The sequence below is a fragment of the Abrus precatorius genome, unplaced genomic scaffold, assembly GCF_003935025.1.
Source record: "Abrus precatorius isolate BTA unplaced genomic scaffold, Abrus_2018 Scaffold10, whole genome shotgun sequence".
Lineage (NCBI taxonomy): Eukaryota > Viridiplantae > Streptophyta > Magnoliopsida > Fabales > Fabaceae > Abrus > Abrus precatorius.
Genome location: NW_020874292.1, coordinates 22,374,775 through 22,389,903, shown reverse-complemented (window position 1 = coordinate 22,389,903; position 15,129 = coordinate 22,374,775). Strand labels below are relative to the sequence as shown.

The window sequence follows — 15,129 nt, the reverse complement described above, 5'->3', positions numbered from 1 at the left end:
AGGGTTGTTGTTTAGGCCTAGAAGAGCAGTGTATTTATTGGGGAAGAAATTGGGAAATAGCATGGCATATTCCCGTAATTATTGACAACTAGAGAGTCCTGTTTAGTCTCGTAATCCTCAATATAGGATCATGATTTGATCAGGACTTTTTAAAAATCAAAATTTTTGGTTATCTTTTGGTCACTCCCCTCATGCAATGCAAACTCTTCTGTGAATTTTGAATTTTGATTTCGTTTTCACTTTTTTTTTCCTTCTGGTTTGTGTATTGGACTGAGGTTTTGGATGGCTGCAAATTGTATCCATGCAAAATTCAGGTTGCTTATTGTGGGATTTGTTGACAGGTTTTCTATTCTGGGTGGTTTTGGGCTGAAATCAATGCTGTGCTTGTAATTTAGCATTCAACTTTTGATTAAGCAATTGAGATTGGGATACATAAATTAAATAAAATTCTTGATTAGCCAATGCAGGCGCCACTGTGGTTTGGTAGCTTTTTTTATTTTATTTTTTTATTTGTATAATATAATAGTGTATCTGTATGTATGCTTTTGTTCTTTATGTATCAAATCAAAGTCAATGTTTTAGATAAGATGATTCTTAGCAATCTCTTATACGAAACTGATGTCTAACTATAACAGTATGCCACACACATTTGTAATTGTATGTATTCTACTTTGTGAATATTACTCATTTGAAAGAGGTAAATTGGAATTTCAAGAAGCAATTTGCCAAACGTTTTGATTTTCCTGTTAATTTCTACTTTTAGATAACGGAACTTTACCAATAGAAGAATTGATTAGCCTGTGCCTGCACTGTTCAAGAGTAATTACTATATATGAGATATTTCCTTATGCTAAAGACTAGCTGATTTTTTGAGGTTCAGTTTGTGGGAAATAGAGTACTAAATGTAATTCATTATGGGCTGAAAAATCTGAAGTGTCGTTTGATGAAGCCCATTTTTTCTACATTGTACTGAAAATGTGGGCTTATAATTGAATTCAAGGAGAGTACGGTGATGCTGCATGCATACGATGAAGAGATGTTTTGTTTTGTTGAAACTTTGCAAACTGTTTAAGTATTTGGTAAGAGTATGATTCTGATGTTTGATCATAGTCTTCCATTCTGGAATTCCTTTATTTATTTATTTTGTCAATAGCACGTGTCAGATGGGCTTTGGAAATGCGAATCGATCATGAGTCTTTTACCTTTATGGGAAATCTTGGACAAATTTATGATGTGCATGTGCTGGTGCCAAATTACTAATTGAAAGGTTTAATAATTTATATATAGCATGAATATGAGCTTCTAAAGGCTTTTTTGTTTTGTAAGTGACGCGTCTCGCGGTTGTGAGAGATACCTTTGAAGCATTTCTGCATATTAGTTGTTGCCACTGCAATAAATGTAAAGATGAGCACCTATTTGATTTATCTTTTGTTTTTAGCACAGAAACTACTAGGCTCTCCCTAGAAGCTGTTTATTTTTTTATTCTAGTTTTTGTTTTGTTTTCCTAAGCAATTGCACTTTTTTAATATGACGTTTAATAGGATAACCCACTAGCTAGGAAGATAGCGGTAGTTGTTACGATTCTCAAATGATGTTAACAGCCCAAAAAAATGAGAAATTATACCTAAGGAAGAAGTAGGAAAATAAAATTCATAACTTGAAATTATGCATGCATACAAAATTAGAAACATGTGTAGAAGAATAGACGAGAGAAAATCGACGTTTTGCATTTGTTATTTCCTAATAGGGTTAGATAGAAAGTTAACGGAGAAAGAAATTTTGTGGCAACCACAAGGACTCTATCCATGTATTTTTTGTTCTAATGCTGGATGACGTATACATTAAGTAAAAAGAGTTGCAGCTTCAGAATATTCCTCATTTCACGAGCTACATCCAATACATGGTGCAAGGGAAATTTCAAAGTGAATTGATATGCTAGTATTCTGATCAAAACAAATCTTCAATCAAAACATATTTACTGACTCTGTCAAACAAACGTGTCGTTGTCATGATGCTCCACTCTTAAATTTCTGCAGTTACATTAGCTGAAAAGAATGCAGATTATGTAAAATAAAAAAAATTAACACAGAATAGAAGAAAGATATTTAGAAAAATGTTTTATGTATCACTAACAGTATATAAACACCCAAAGGTATTTTTAAAATATGTGTATATAAAAAGATTAAAAAAATAAGAAATAAAAAAAATATGTATGCGATGTCGCATTCTATATTATTTTTAGTAGTTTAAATAATAAAACTTGATAGTTCAACATCGCTCCGTAAATTTAAAAAAGGTCAATTTTTATGCAAAAGAAGAAGACATAAATGCAAGATTTCATATGCATTGAACATCCATCAAAGGGAAAAGAGAGAAGACAAACATAGAGAAGCAAAACCTTGCAGTTGAAATGCAAGAACACGGGCATTCCACTCAGCAACATCATCGAATTACCACATTGCGAAAAAACATGATTGAGTGCAGCGTCGATAAAACCGTTTAGCATCCACAGGAGAGACACAAGGCAATTGCTAATACTAGTTAGCTTCATCAACGCTGCACTCAATGATGTTTCTCCAATATGGGGAGTTTACTATACTTCATGAGATCCCTATTTCTGGGTAATGCATCCTTTATATAAATATGATGTGATATCACATGTACAACAAACTTAGATAATGCAGTACACCAACCTCCTTTGATATATATGTACTACTTTTTCAGTACTTGACAAGTTGTTAGCCTTTACTACTCATTCTTCATGCCTTTCAGCATCAAAATTGTACTGGTCAGTTGTACTGGAATAGAATCTTGTACTACAATTTCATCTTTGTCTTTAGGTCTATAATTATATTACTAATTTATCTTAACCTATATTTTTAATTGAAATTTACTTATAACAATTAAACGCAGAAAGCCACTTTGATAGGGCTGATTTATGTCAGATATGGATGGGAAAAATATACTCCATAATTTGCAATTAATTATTTGTTGACAGTCGACAACTTCAAACGTGGAAAAAACTTCTCTAAAAAACATAGCACGGTTTTACAAGTGGGCTTGAACTGTAGTTTCCTTTATTACCTGTGGATAATTTGATTCAAGAGTTTTGTTATTTTATTTGCATCATTTAAATACTTATAATTACAACATATTTTTTGTATTTTAATTAATATGTTTATTTATGATTTTTTTTTTCTGGATATCACATTACTAATGTAAAAAAATTCCCGACAGTAGCTACTTGAAATGTTGTTCGAACAACATTTCTCTATAATACAGTGTTGTAAGGGGAAATTTGGCCGCAGCACCATCGACAGGTAGAGTGCACTGACAGTTTTGTTAGTGTTAAAAAAAATAGGTAGACAGAGCATTTTATAATAAAACATTTATATCGGATGGATATGATGTTGCATGTTCCCATTGAATGTCAATTTTAAGGAAAGAAGCCTAGAGCCTCTTGTTATGTATTATACCAAAAGAGAGTCCTTCTCATGAGTGAAAAAATAACATAGTTGCTGTCAGGTGTACATACATTGTACAAAATAGAAGCTTCAAAATGATCAAGATATAATCAAGTAGAAAATTAATTAAATAGGTGATATTACTTCCAGCACAAGTCACTTTCATTTGACTTACTATAAAGTGAATAGACTGATCACGTTGTTTTACTATTTTATGCCATAGCCCATTTATTTAAGTTATTGACCTCCGTATAAATTGTTGAGAAGCTCTTCCTTTAGGCAAATATATATATATATATATATATATATATATATATATATATATATATATAAAAGCGTTAATTCGGTCAAAATATTTGTGACTTTTGACTTCACATTAATCATAATCAAGAAAAGTTAAGCATCAGCTTTTAAGAGATTGCAATTTGAACTTTGAATTGCATCTCAACTTAGCCGGTCATTTACATGATCAGCAAATTATAATTCTACTTCTTTATCCAATATCTGTGTCCTAATAGATATAGTTCATATATATACATCTTCTTGACTAAAAAGAATATTTCATATTGACTATATACAAACAATAAAAATAATTAATAGTATATACAATGATTTATCCTTTCCTTCGAAGAACAATTTTACCTTGAGCATCTTCATGCACAATAGCCAAGACTTCATCTGGAGGAATGTGTCTCCAAATTCTAGGCTGGTCCAGGTCATGCCCCATTTGAGCAAATTTATCAGCTGCCCTATTCCCTTCCCTATATATATGACTCACAAAGCAATTGTTAAACTCTGGAAGAATGGAATTTATATGACTAACGTGTCTTTGTACTTCCATGCATCTAGCTCGTCTCTTTTTCACTATAATTTCAACCAATGTTTTGGCATCTCCTTCAAAACAAATATCATTATTCCAACCATTTTCAAGGGCTAATTCAAGGCCTCTCACAAGTGCAGTAAGTTCAGCGATAGTGCTATTGGCTTGTCCTATGGATTCAGCATAGCCAAGCAAAAATTCTGCATTATGATTTCGGACAACCCCTCCAATGCTAGCTTTTCCGCTTAAACTTTTGCAAGACCCATCAAAATTTAATTTGGTCCATCCAATTCTCGGTTTCTTCCATGCCACTGGAATTGGTTCCTTATGGAAATACCTAATCAACTGACAAACTGGACTGCGGACTAGTTTTTGGCACGTAAAGATATTTATTAGACCTAACATTATATCTCTAATATTCTTTTTCTAGTAACCACTCAACAGTTGGAAAAGTTACTTGGATATATTGGAATATTGGCCCACTAATATGTATAATATTACAAAATAATTCAAATCATAATATTAATATTTCTTATAATCATAAGAAAATATTTGTGTAACTAGAGCGATGGCCAATACTAGGGGAAGAAACTGATGGTATTATACTAATTAAAAATTGAGAGAAAAAGTTCAATATAGCATAATCATTTATTGGAAAATATTCATCCTTGTTTTTCTCTCAATGAATTACCATCAAAGAAAAAATGAAAAAGAATAGAAAATACGTACCAATTTTGAGAATAATTTTTGATAAACAACGTAGATCTTAAAGCATAGCTACTTAGGGTATGTCAAAGATAATGTTCTATGGAAGAATGGTTGATCAAGAGGCGTCCTACTTATTATGAAAGCAATGAAACTTGCTTCACGGAAGTTCACATATTAATGAAGTTTGAGTGCAAAGAAAGAAAAGAAGATTCAGAATTTTACGCACTCAAGGCAGCATTTTGATATCGGAATAATGAAAAATGGCCAGAGAGGTTTCTTGGAACTCTGATCAACTTAAGCATATTCTTTAAAAACGTTTACTAAAGAACATTACGTGCATTAACTCTACCATATAAAGGCTGCACGAGAAGAAATTAATAAGACTCCACATTCTTTCCCCAAACATTAACCATTGAATTTTATAATAATTAGTAACAACTTAAAAACGTACTCATCCAATTATGGGTAACTGAAAGACGGGGCTATATTTGTTTACACACGCCAACAACCATACAACAATGGGTATATGTTAAAAATTCAATGTATCAGTATGTAATATCTATTCTAATACATAGTTAAAATTGTTAAAAATAACTTGGTTTGTGTTAACTGCACACAACGTCTGTCATGTCCTCGCCCATATTATTCAAATTCCTTCAAACAAAAACCTCCTTTTCCTTAAGAAAAAGGTTAATTTAAAGTTAAAAAATGGAAACTGAAAAGTGAAAAAAATCATGATGCTGATATAACTGGAATGACAACATACCAAATTAATCACTATGTGATTATTGATTATTCCTATTACAAAAGATGCCATTAGTTATTGAGATATTTTCACAAAATAAATTAAAATAATCTTAGTTGCACTTTGCTTGGGCTAACTAATGGAGTGGGCTATCTCAAAAAATAAAGCGTATTGGGCTCTTGTTTGAACCAACCTTATTACCTTAGGTTTGGTAACGTAGAAGAATGGATCAGTCGAGTCGTGTGGTCTAACGTTTGCTCATGTTCTCTAAATGTGTCATTCGCGCCAAACAAATGTCATTTTCTCGGAACATTATTCCTACCTTTCCACCCTTTTGATCCATGCAAAGATATTTGAGATTTGTTGACCCAAGAAAGAAAAGATAATTCAGGTTTTAAGTAAAGTTTATATTAGAGAATTTTAATGTTGAAATTATTTAAAATTTTCATATTTATTTGTTAATAAAAACTAATATTAAATTTGTATAATAAAGTTTAAAAAATAATTCTTATTTAAATGTTTTTTTTATTTATAAGTACATAAACTTGATTAATTTAAATTTTTTAAAAATTCTTTACATATAAATTAATAAACATAATATCGCATAGATTACATGTTCACTCCAAAAAGAATTTATCTTTTTTATATAAAATAATATTTTAACGAGTTTTTTCTTTTTATATGTGTGTCTAGCTTTTCGTGTGGGATGCTAATTAGTGCTTCATGTTTTCTCATTTTGTCATTTGTGCCAAACAAATGTTTTTACTCCAGAACGTTATTTCCATCATTGCATGATATATATATATATATATATATATATATAACGGATATATATATAACGGCTCAAGAGTTCCTAATGATTTTAAACTATTACGTCAAGCAGGGATGGCATTTTATTAACACAATAAGATCTTGTTCTGAATCTTGAATTACACGTGATACGATAGAATAAGCTAAGGATACAGATTGGAGTTTTAACATATTACTTTGTTCATTAAGCTTTTGTTATGCGTCGAAATGATACAAAGACTCTCAACATAAGATTAGACGGGATTATTTTTAACGTGTAAGGTTAAGTATATAAAAAAATGAAATTGAAAATTTAAAAAGAAAAACTTATTTTAAATAAGAAAAAAAATTAACCTTGTAATATAAATTTATAAAATTTAAATCTTATTATACAAGTTATATGAATAAAGTCTTTCTAATAGTCGCTCCTCAATCAATCGTCTAGGATAAATGTGTTTTCACAATTTTTTTTAAAAAGTAAAACTTGTAAAAGACATTTTAAAAAATTGTCCTTTCTTATATTTTGTATAATATATATTGAAATTTGAAAAAAGAAACAGTGATGATTGACGAATAAACATAATTATATGTTTTATGTATTTAATAATATTTAGTAATTTCCCATTCCAATCAAAATATGTTGTATTTATTTTTATATTTAATTTGATTGATGAAGTATTTTTTAATTATCAATTCTTTAATTAATATCCTTTTAAAAAATATTATGCTATCATAAACGGATCTAGACCCAGTCCAATTAACATAGGAATTGGATATCCAATTTCATTTTCGCTTAAACGAAAATGGACTCACTTAAATAAAAATACAAAAAATGATAAAAAAATTTATGCAAAATTAGCTAAAGCAAATTTTTGTTTAAGCAAATTTTGCAGATTCATTTAAATGAATTATTTTGGCTTAAGTAAAATTTGTGCATTTGAGGAGATGGAAGATAGGTGTGAGGGGGGGGGGGAAACAAGATTGAGGATAGATAGAGATAAAGAGAGTGTTGGTATAGGGGTAGTGGTGGAGGGAGAGAAGGGTGCAGAGTTGGGTATGGAACAAAGAGAGACATATAAGTATGATGTGGGGTGAGAGTGAAAAAAAAAAGAAGGAAGAGTTGGGAGAGAAACGGAGAAGTTGAGTATGAGAGAAGAAAAATGCATTTATATTTATAAGTTCATGCCTAAATGTTTATTCATCAAAATATAGAAGAGAAGAATGATGAAATCCAATCTCAGCTTAACTTATAATATTTTATATTTAAATTAACTTTGGTTCTTATATGATTGCATTTTTAACCCATAAACAAATTGTGCAAACATTGATTCGTCTTCTGATTTAAAGTTTTAAGTAGGATAATATAAATTAATTATATATCTTTCAATCATATAGATATGACAACTCCTACCCTTTATTAAAACAAAAACTTAGAAAATACTTGCAAAAATCCCAACAACAAGTTAAAGATAAAGGAATTTCATTTTTGCTATCTTACTTAAGTTAAAATATTTAAGCAACGTCAAGGGGGTTGAAGCCAAGGAAATTTCAATTTAGCATGATTTGTGTTATGATACAATGTGTATGAAAATAATATCATACATGTGACGTTAGAACTATTAACAATTAAAATTGATGAGTCATTGACTCATGTAGTAAACTAAACACTTATAGCATATTTCATTGAGTAAATAATAAAAGATTAATGCATTTAATTGAAATATTTAATTGAAAGATGCTACTACTTTGAATGCAATGAATTGTTCAATTATTAATAGTTTGCAATTGGTTTTTGAAGGGTTCGAAAGAGAAATTGCAATTAGATCTAAAAAAAAAAGTTGAATTACTACAGGACATATTTGTGGACACACACATATTTGATTGTGGAGACACAATCTTGACAGAGCATATAAAAATATTTTTTTTTGCTAAAGGCGGCGTCTTTTATTACATTCTTCAGACATAAAATTCTAGGTTTTTCGTACATTCTTATGTACGGATAACTTTCATTCCATTTTTGTTTTGCTTTTGTATGAGATTTTGATAGAAAGTAGGGCTACATCCCTCCATTCCTTTTACTCTTTAATGGAACAATATTCTTACATTTACATTCTACTTGTAATTTGCTTCAAGTTGAACATAAAGTTTATTTTTGCAATATATTTTTGTTTCTTCTTCCTTATTTTCACTATGTCTTGCTTATTTTATTGAGATTGAGAAAGGATAAACTTAATCTTTTGTCTATTGCAATAAACTGAACATTGATTATAACTCAGGGTTGATAAAAAGAAGTTTATAACTAGAAAGTTGTAATCTTTTTTGGATTAAAATTAAATTGCTCATTATGAATTATCTAGAAATAGGAATTTATAGTGATATGGTCTTGTTGGTTTCTAAATTTAATGCTGATCATCTTTTTGGTTATCTAAGGAATTGTGAATCTATTAGTTTAAAACCAATAAACTAAGGAATTGGTATTGGGTACTGTAAAAAATCTGGCTATTAAATTATATTGTAAATTGGATTATATTTTTTTTTATGCAAATAGTAAAAATTAAGAGATTCTGAACTCAACCCACTTCTTAGTTAATTTAAAACTCATTTTCATTCTCTTACTTAGTTGCATTCTGCAGTTTAATTTCATTTATATTCAATCCCTTACATATGAATTTTTACTCTTATTGTTAATTAAATTTTCCAGCACTTACGCTTCATTTTTACATTCTGTTCATTATCTAAAATACCTATTTACATTCTCATTCTGTTTTACGACTCAATGATAAGTTCATATTTTGATATATTTTATGACTTATATTTATACACTTAAACTCTATTTTATATATATTTATACTAATTATGTTATTAATTGTTGTAGTTTAGCTGAAAGTTGTTATTAGTATTATGAAGATATTCTGGAGAAAAATTAGATACTTTTAATCCTTGTTGTGCTATGTGAATCTAAGTTTGAATTTTGAATTTAAAATTTAAACTTAGATAAAGATTTGGAGCAGTTTTCAGTTAAGATTCTGATTATGGATAAAACTGATTTAAAAAAATAGAGTTCAATCAATTGGAAACTCAAGGCACAGTCTATATAAAGAGGCCTTATGCTCTACACTTGAAACTTTCACTTTTCTATACACCTTCTTCTCCTTCTTAGTTCTATCCAAATTCATCCTTGAGAGTCATTGAAGACTATTGGCAAGGACGACGAGTTTCCCTTTGGAGTCCAAGCAAGTGATTGAACGCTCCTTCGAAAAACGAGAACTCTCTTCGTCTTCTATCTTTCTGAGTTTCTTTTATTTGAGTTTTTCTTTGTAATTATGAGTTTATTTATCACGTTCTTCGTAGTTTATTTTGTTGAGTAACTAAACCCATAGCTAGGGTTATAACGGATTATACTACAAACTTTATGTGATTTTTACTTTAATTTTGGTATTGGTTTTCCTTTAATGTTTGGTTTTATTCTATTAGATTGTATTGTGTATGTTAAGATTTGATCACCCTTCGCATCCCATAGTTAGTTGTATTGTAGGCGATCGTACCACTTGTAATTAACAGAACTATAAGATAAAACGAGATAAAGGGTTAGGTTAATCACACTTAATTCCTTTCTTTCAGCCGAATTAATAAACTCATAGAATCTTCATACTTTTTCGACTAATTACCTTGCATGATCATTGAAGGTATTTGTTCAGGAAAAAGAATATTAATATTGCATAATCATTAGATATTAATAGAACTAATTATGAGTGGTTAGCAAATATTTAAATACCAATATCAGGATTAAATTAATTAGAATATAAAGAAGTATAGTAGATAAACCCATAAATCCTAGGCTCATCTCATCTGATTTCTCTCATACATTTTATTACTGTTATTTTAATTTATTGTTAAAATTAAACTCTATTTTTTATCTGTTACAATCTTGTTATGTTTAAACAATCAAATTAAGTTATTTTTTATACTTAAAAATAATCTTTTGTAAGACAATAACTTAAAAACTCTTAATTCGATAACCCTTTATTACTTTTTGATAGATACACTTGCTTATGAATACCCAACTACTAATATTTCTATTATTTGGTACTTAATATTAATCCCAATAGACTATAAAATCTATTTTATTAAAATCTATTTGGTTATCGCAAACGATTTAGGACACTTGCCAATTTGTTTATAAAAAGCATTCATTTAAATTGATGCACACCATTCTCAAGAGACAGATCTGCTACCAAGAGAGTATGAATGAGAGTAAAATTTAGATATACTTTGATTGATTTATGAAGATTCAATGCACAAAATAAAGGAACTGACTGAGGTTCATCAATAACAATGAATATACAATTGGTGGTGTATCTTCAGAAAGATCCTTTTCCTACGAGCCACAACCAGTCAAGAACGGCCCCCGCACATATGCCGCATAAAAGGCACAGGACAAGCAAATTGCCCAAAGCATTCTGCTCTGGACCCTGCAACAACACCAAACTCCAAAGTTTTTAGATAGTATTTCCTATTTTTGAATATGAAAAAAAAGTTAGCAACGTATTTTTTATTAAATTATTTAAATATATTTTTTATTATTGACTAAAATTTATTAAAAAATATAAAAATTTAAGTTTCATTTTTAATTTAATGATTGTTTTTTGTAACTTTTAAAAATTTTCAATCAATAACAAAAGGCATGTTATTAAAAAGTATATCAGAGTGTATTCTTATATCCCATCTTCTCAACAAATGCCTCAGAGACACTTAAATTCTTTTATTTTAAAATTTTGTTCAGGGGTTATACTGTTATGGCCCTGCATCACCTTGTTTTAAAAAAGGACTGCAGGTGGTGCAATTTAAAATGTTAATTATTTACTTAAGGAAGAAATTAAGTATACTTAAAATACTTATAGTTTCTTCCTTATGTAAATACTAATTAAGATTATTTAACAAAAGTTAATAAATGCATACGAACTTGTAGTTCAAGTGCACACCAAAGAAACCCATTAGTTTGACATCCATGTTATGAATTGTGAGTCAGGTGAACTTGCCTTGTAACCTCTTGGTGCCACCGTCAGAACACAAACAGTGAGATAGCCATTGGTGAGTCCCAGAAATGCCACAAGCAGGATCATCCATCCTTGGTCACCATACTTTGCTGTAAAGTAAAATGCTGGGATCAGCAAGAATCGAGAAAGGGTTGCTATTAGTAGAGCCTTTCTGGATTCCAACTTCAGCCATTGCACAAGGGGAATATATCTAGCCATGAGATCAACGACATTATACACAGCAACCAAAACAACTGGGTACCTGCAAAGATCACCACTCCCAAATAAACTACCTTTGTTTCTAGGCCATGTTCATGTCACATATTAAAGCATATGCTTATTTTTCTTTTTTGTTTCTTGGGGATAGGGATGTTATATATACATTCTAATTATGTTAAGTAGAGAATGTTTGGTCGAAATCTTTGCAAATCTACAAACTAAAATTATGTATCATTTCCAAAGGCAATCGGATAAAAGAAGAATAAGCATAAATAAGCACTTACCATGAGCCTAACTGGTGTGTTCCAGTATTTTCATACAAAAATCCAGGAAAGATTGACAGTGTTAACGCATATATAAAAAATAAGTCAACTGCATAATCAAGGTTCTCATGAAATAATTGTTTGTTGCTCAACCGCTTTTGTGTGTTATATCCACCCTACAAAAGTTCGAAACAATAATTTCAGAATATAATAAAAAGAACTTAATTACAATTTTGGTTCTTTTAGTTTGGTTATGTGAAATTTTAGTCAGGTTTAAGGTAATTAAATTCTTATATTTTTAAAATTAAGTAAATTTGGTCCCTTGATAAAAAAATTTAAGTAAAACTCTCAAATTCTCATGGTCTACTCACAATCTTCACAAGTTGGCTTGTTAAATTGTTTTAAACTACCTTCTACTCAAAATTCACCTATAAAAACATCACATTTCATATAAAAAAGAATCTCAAAATTTTCTCTCTTCAAACTCTGACGTCATACCTACAATACCCTTCACGTTTTGTTAAATTCCCACTAAATTTTTTACTTAAAAATTTTTTAAATCATTCTATATCCTAAATTCATCATAAACCTCCAAATACTTTAAATGAAAACTTATGGAGGGGCCAAATTTATTTGATTTTGAAAATGAGGACTTAATTGTCTAAAAAAAAATTGAAGACCAAAATTTCACTTTGACCAAACAAAAGGAAGCAAAAGTGAAATTGAGCCAAAAATATTATTTCCACTGTAGTCAAGAATCACTGTCTTAGCATAATTATATTACTTGATCATTAGTCATTGTTTGAATGCCAGCTGCAGCCAGGTCAGCTGAAACAGTTTTTGATCCCTCTGAGGCTGCTTTTGAACGGTAATATTTCACTATGGGCAAATTGGTGAAGTAGATTGCATACAGGATAATGCAAAGAAACTCAATGAAGGTGGAGATTGCCAAGAATAGAACTGCAAAAATAAGAAAGCAACCCTTTTATATTAAAGGGAACAACTTCTACTGCCCAAGGGACCATATACTGATTGACAATTGACAGAAAGAAATGCTAGAAAATTTAACAATATAAGAAAGCAGTTCTCTATATTATACCAAAACATAATATTCTAACAAGATCAATCATCAAGACAAATATAAGAAACCATTATATATGAACATTTAAAAAATAAGAATAACATACTGGCTCCCTTGCGAAGTCCATCATGAGCTCTATCAAAAGCCGCCTTGGTCAGAATTCTCAGAACAGAAATTAGAGCCCCTGATGCAGCCAAACCAGCAAGATAGGACTGCATAACATTAACATCATGCATTATTTAGGCAAGAGAAGAAAGAAGAAAATCCCAACCTGCAACTTCCTCCAAACACACACACACACACAAGAATTATAAGTGAAAAAGGTTAACACTGAAAAATATTGAATAAATTATACGAAAGACTAACCTGCATAAACTCAGGGCACATAAAACACAGGTCTCCTACCATGCCACCTTCAACATGAGCATCTGCTATTCCAAAACAAGCAGCCAACACACATATACCAATATAAGGTCCAATGCCACCTTTTCCTGATGTTGCTAGATCCAACTGCCACAACGGATTGTTGAAGCTTTATGAGCCGAGGAAAATAGGTCATGTATGGAATTACAAAAATCATATGCTGCAAATATTATGGAATTGGAAGTGGTATACTTACAACAAGAACAAGGAAAGTACTAGCAAAGAAAAGAGTAAATCCAGCCAAATTCCTCATTCTAGTATTGATCTTTGACTCGTAGTATGCCAGTATTATCATTGTTCCAATTGCAAATGGTTGATAGACCAAGGTAAGTACCCTTGCAGGATGATATTTCTGCATAGCGGAAAGAAAGCTTCTTTAGAATGAGTTATTCAAGTCATATTTGAGGAAGTCTTGGTCAATTGCAAATAGCAATTTTCTATTTCTCCATCTTTGTAGGACAAGCATTTAATCATGAGAAAAAAATTTGTACAATGATGTCAAGTTTTATCAGAAACTGAAAGCACCATGAATTACTTACGGGGAACAGTTGGTAATAATAATCCCCTATTGTCAACATGCTGTTCCAGGAAACAAGGGACCCGAGTCCCAGAATGAAACAAACTGCCATTGCTTTGTGTTTTCCCTGGTTGCATTAACCGATTGAAAACATACAAACAGGTTAACAAATTTCATTATTGAGAAATATTACAACTGTGCATGTTAGAAATCATTTCTTCAATGGAAAATAAGACTAGCACTTACCTCGGGCTTTCTTGGCCCTGCACTGTCATCACTGGCAACCATGGCCATTCCACTTACAAGAAAAACAGTTGAGGATAATCAATATTTAGCTACTATATCTATTAGTTCACAGAAATTTGAGTCCTTGCATAAAAATGTGTTGATTAAAGACTAGAATAAAATTCTGTGAATAAATTAGAGATAGAGAACAAGTATAGATGAACAAATACAAAACTATCTCTGCAATTTAAATCTTCAGGTATGAAGAACTTAAATTATATGCTTCCCCCTATTTATTTTGCTGCATGCCTGCACTGGCTATTTTGTTACTTTTGAAAATGAGATTGAATAACAGATGCCTACAATGGGAAGTGATGGACCCAAAATAAAAATACCAGCACAAATAAAGTAGGGAAAAATAATGGGTATCCAAGTTTAGATCACCGCAGTTACAACCCATATCTCAAATACACCCAAATAATATCTCACATTATTTTCTGAAACATCACTTACACTAGTACGTTTTATGCAGAGGTGCAGTGGGCTCTATGCTACCCACTTCAATTGGTTATGAAAATGGATGAATGAACAATTGTTCAACAAGCACATCTATATGCTTGCTGCTGCTCATATTAAGACAAAAACATCCACAACTCATGTCATGATCCTTAAGTCACCAAAATCCACTGTCAAAAGTGAACACAAAGATTTGGAAAAACTCACTGTATTGACCAAACACATTGTGATTTTATGCTTTTATCCATTTCACACCAGTGACTTGATATAAAATATGAATTAAGTGAATTCTGACCACATGGTCTACAAAAAAGAAGTTGACA

At 30.5% G+C, this 15,129-nt stretch overlaps 1 protein-coding gene across 1 annotated transcript; it reads right to left on the bottom strand.

Annotated features, from left to right (window-relative positions):
• Positions 1–10,887: 10,887 nt before the first annotated feature.
• Positions 10,888–14,186, bottom strand: LOC113852668 (equilibrative nucleotide transporter 3-like). Its single transcript, XM_027483003.1, has 8 exons — positions 14,088–14,186; positions 13,745–13,900; positions 13,492–13,635; positions 13,232–13,337; positions 12,829–13,004; positions 12,066–12,220; positions 11,566–11,824; positions 10,888–10,998 (listed from the first exon to the last, which is right to left on the bottom strand). Exons 1-8 carry the CDS (start codon positions 14,175–14,177, stop codon positions 10,888–10,890), a joined length of 1,197 nt encoding a protein of 398 aa, XP_027338804.1. The 5' UTR covers positions 14,178–14,186.
• Positions 14,187–15,129: the final 943 nt, after the last annotated feature.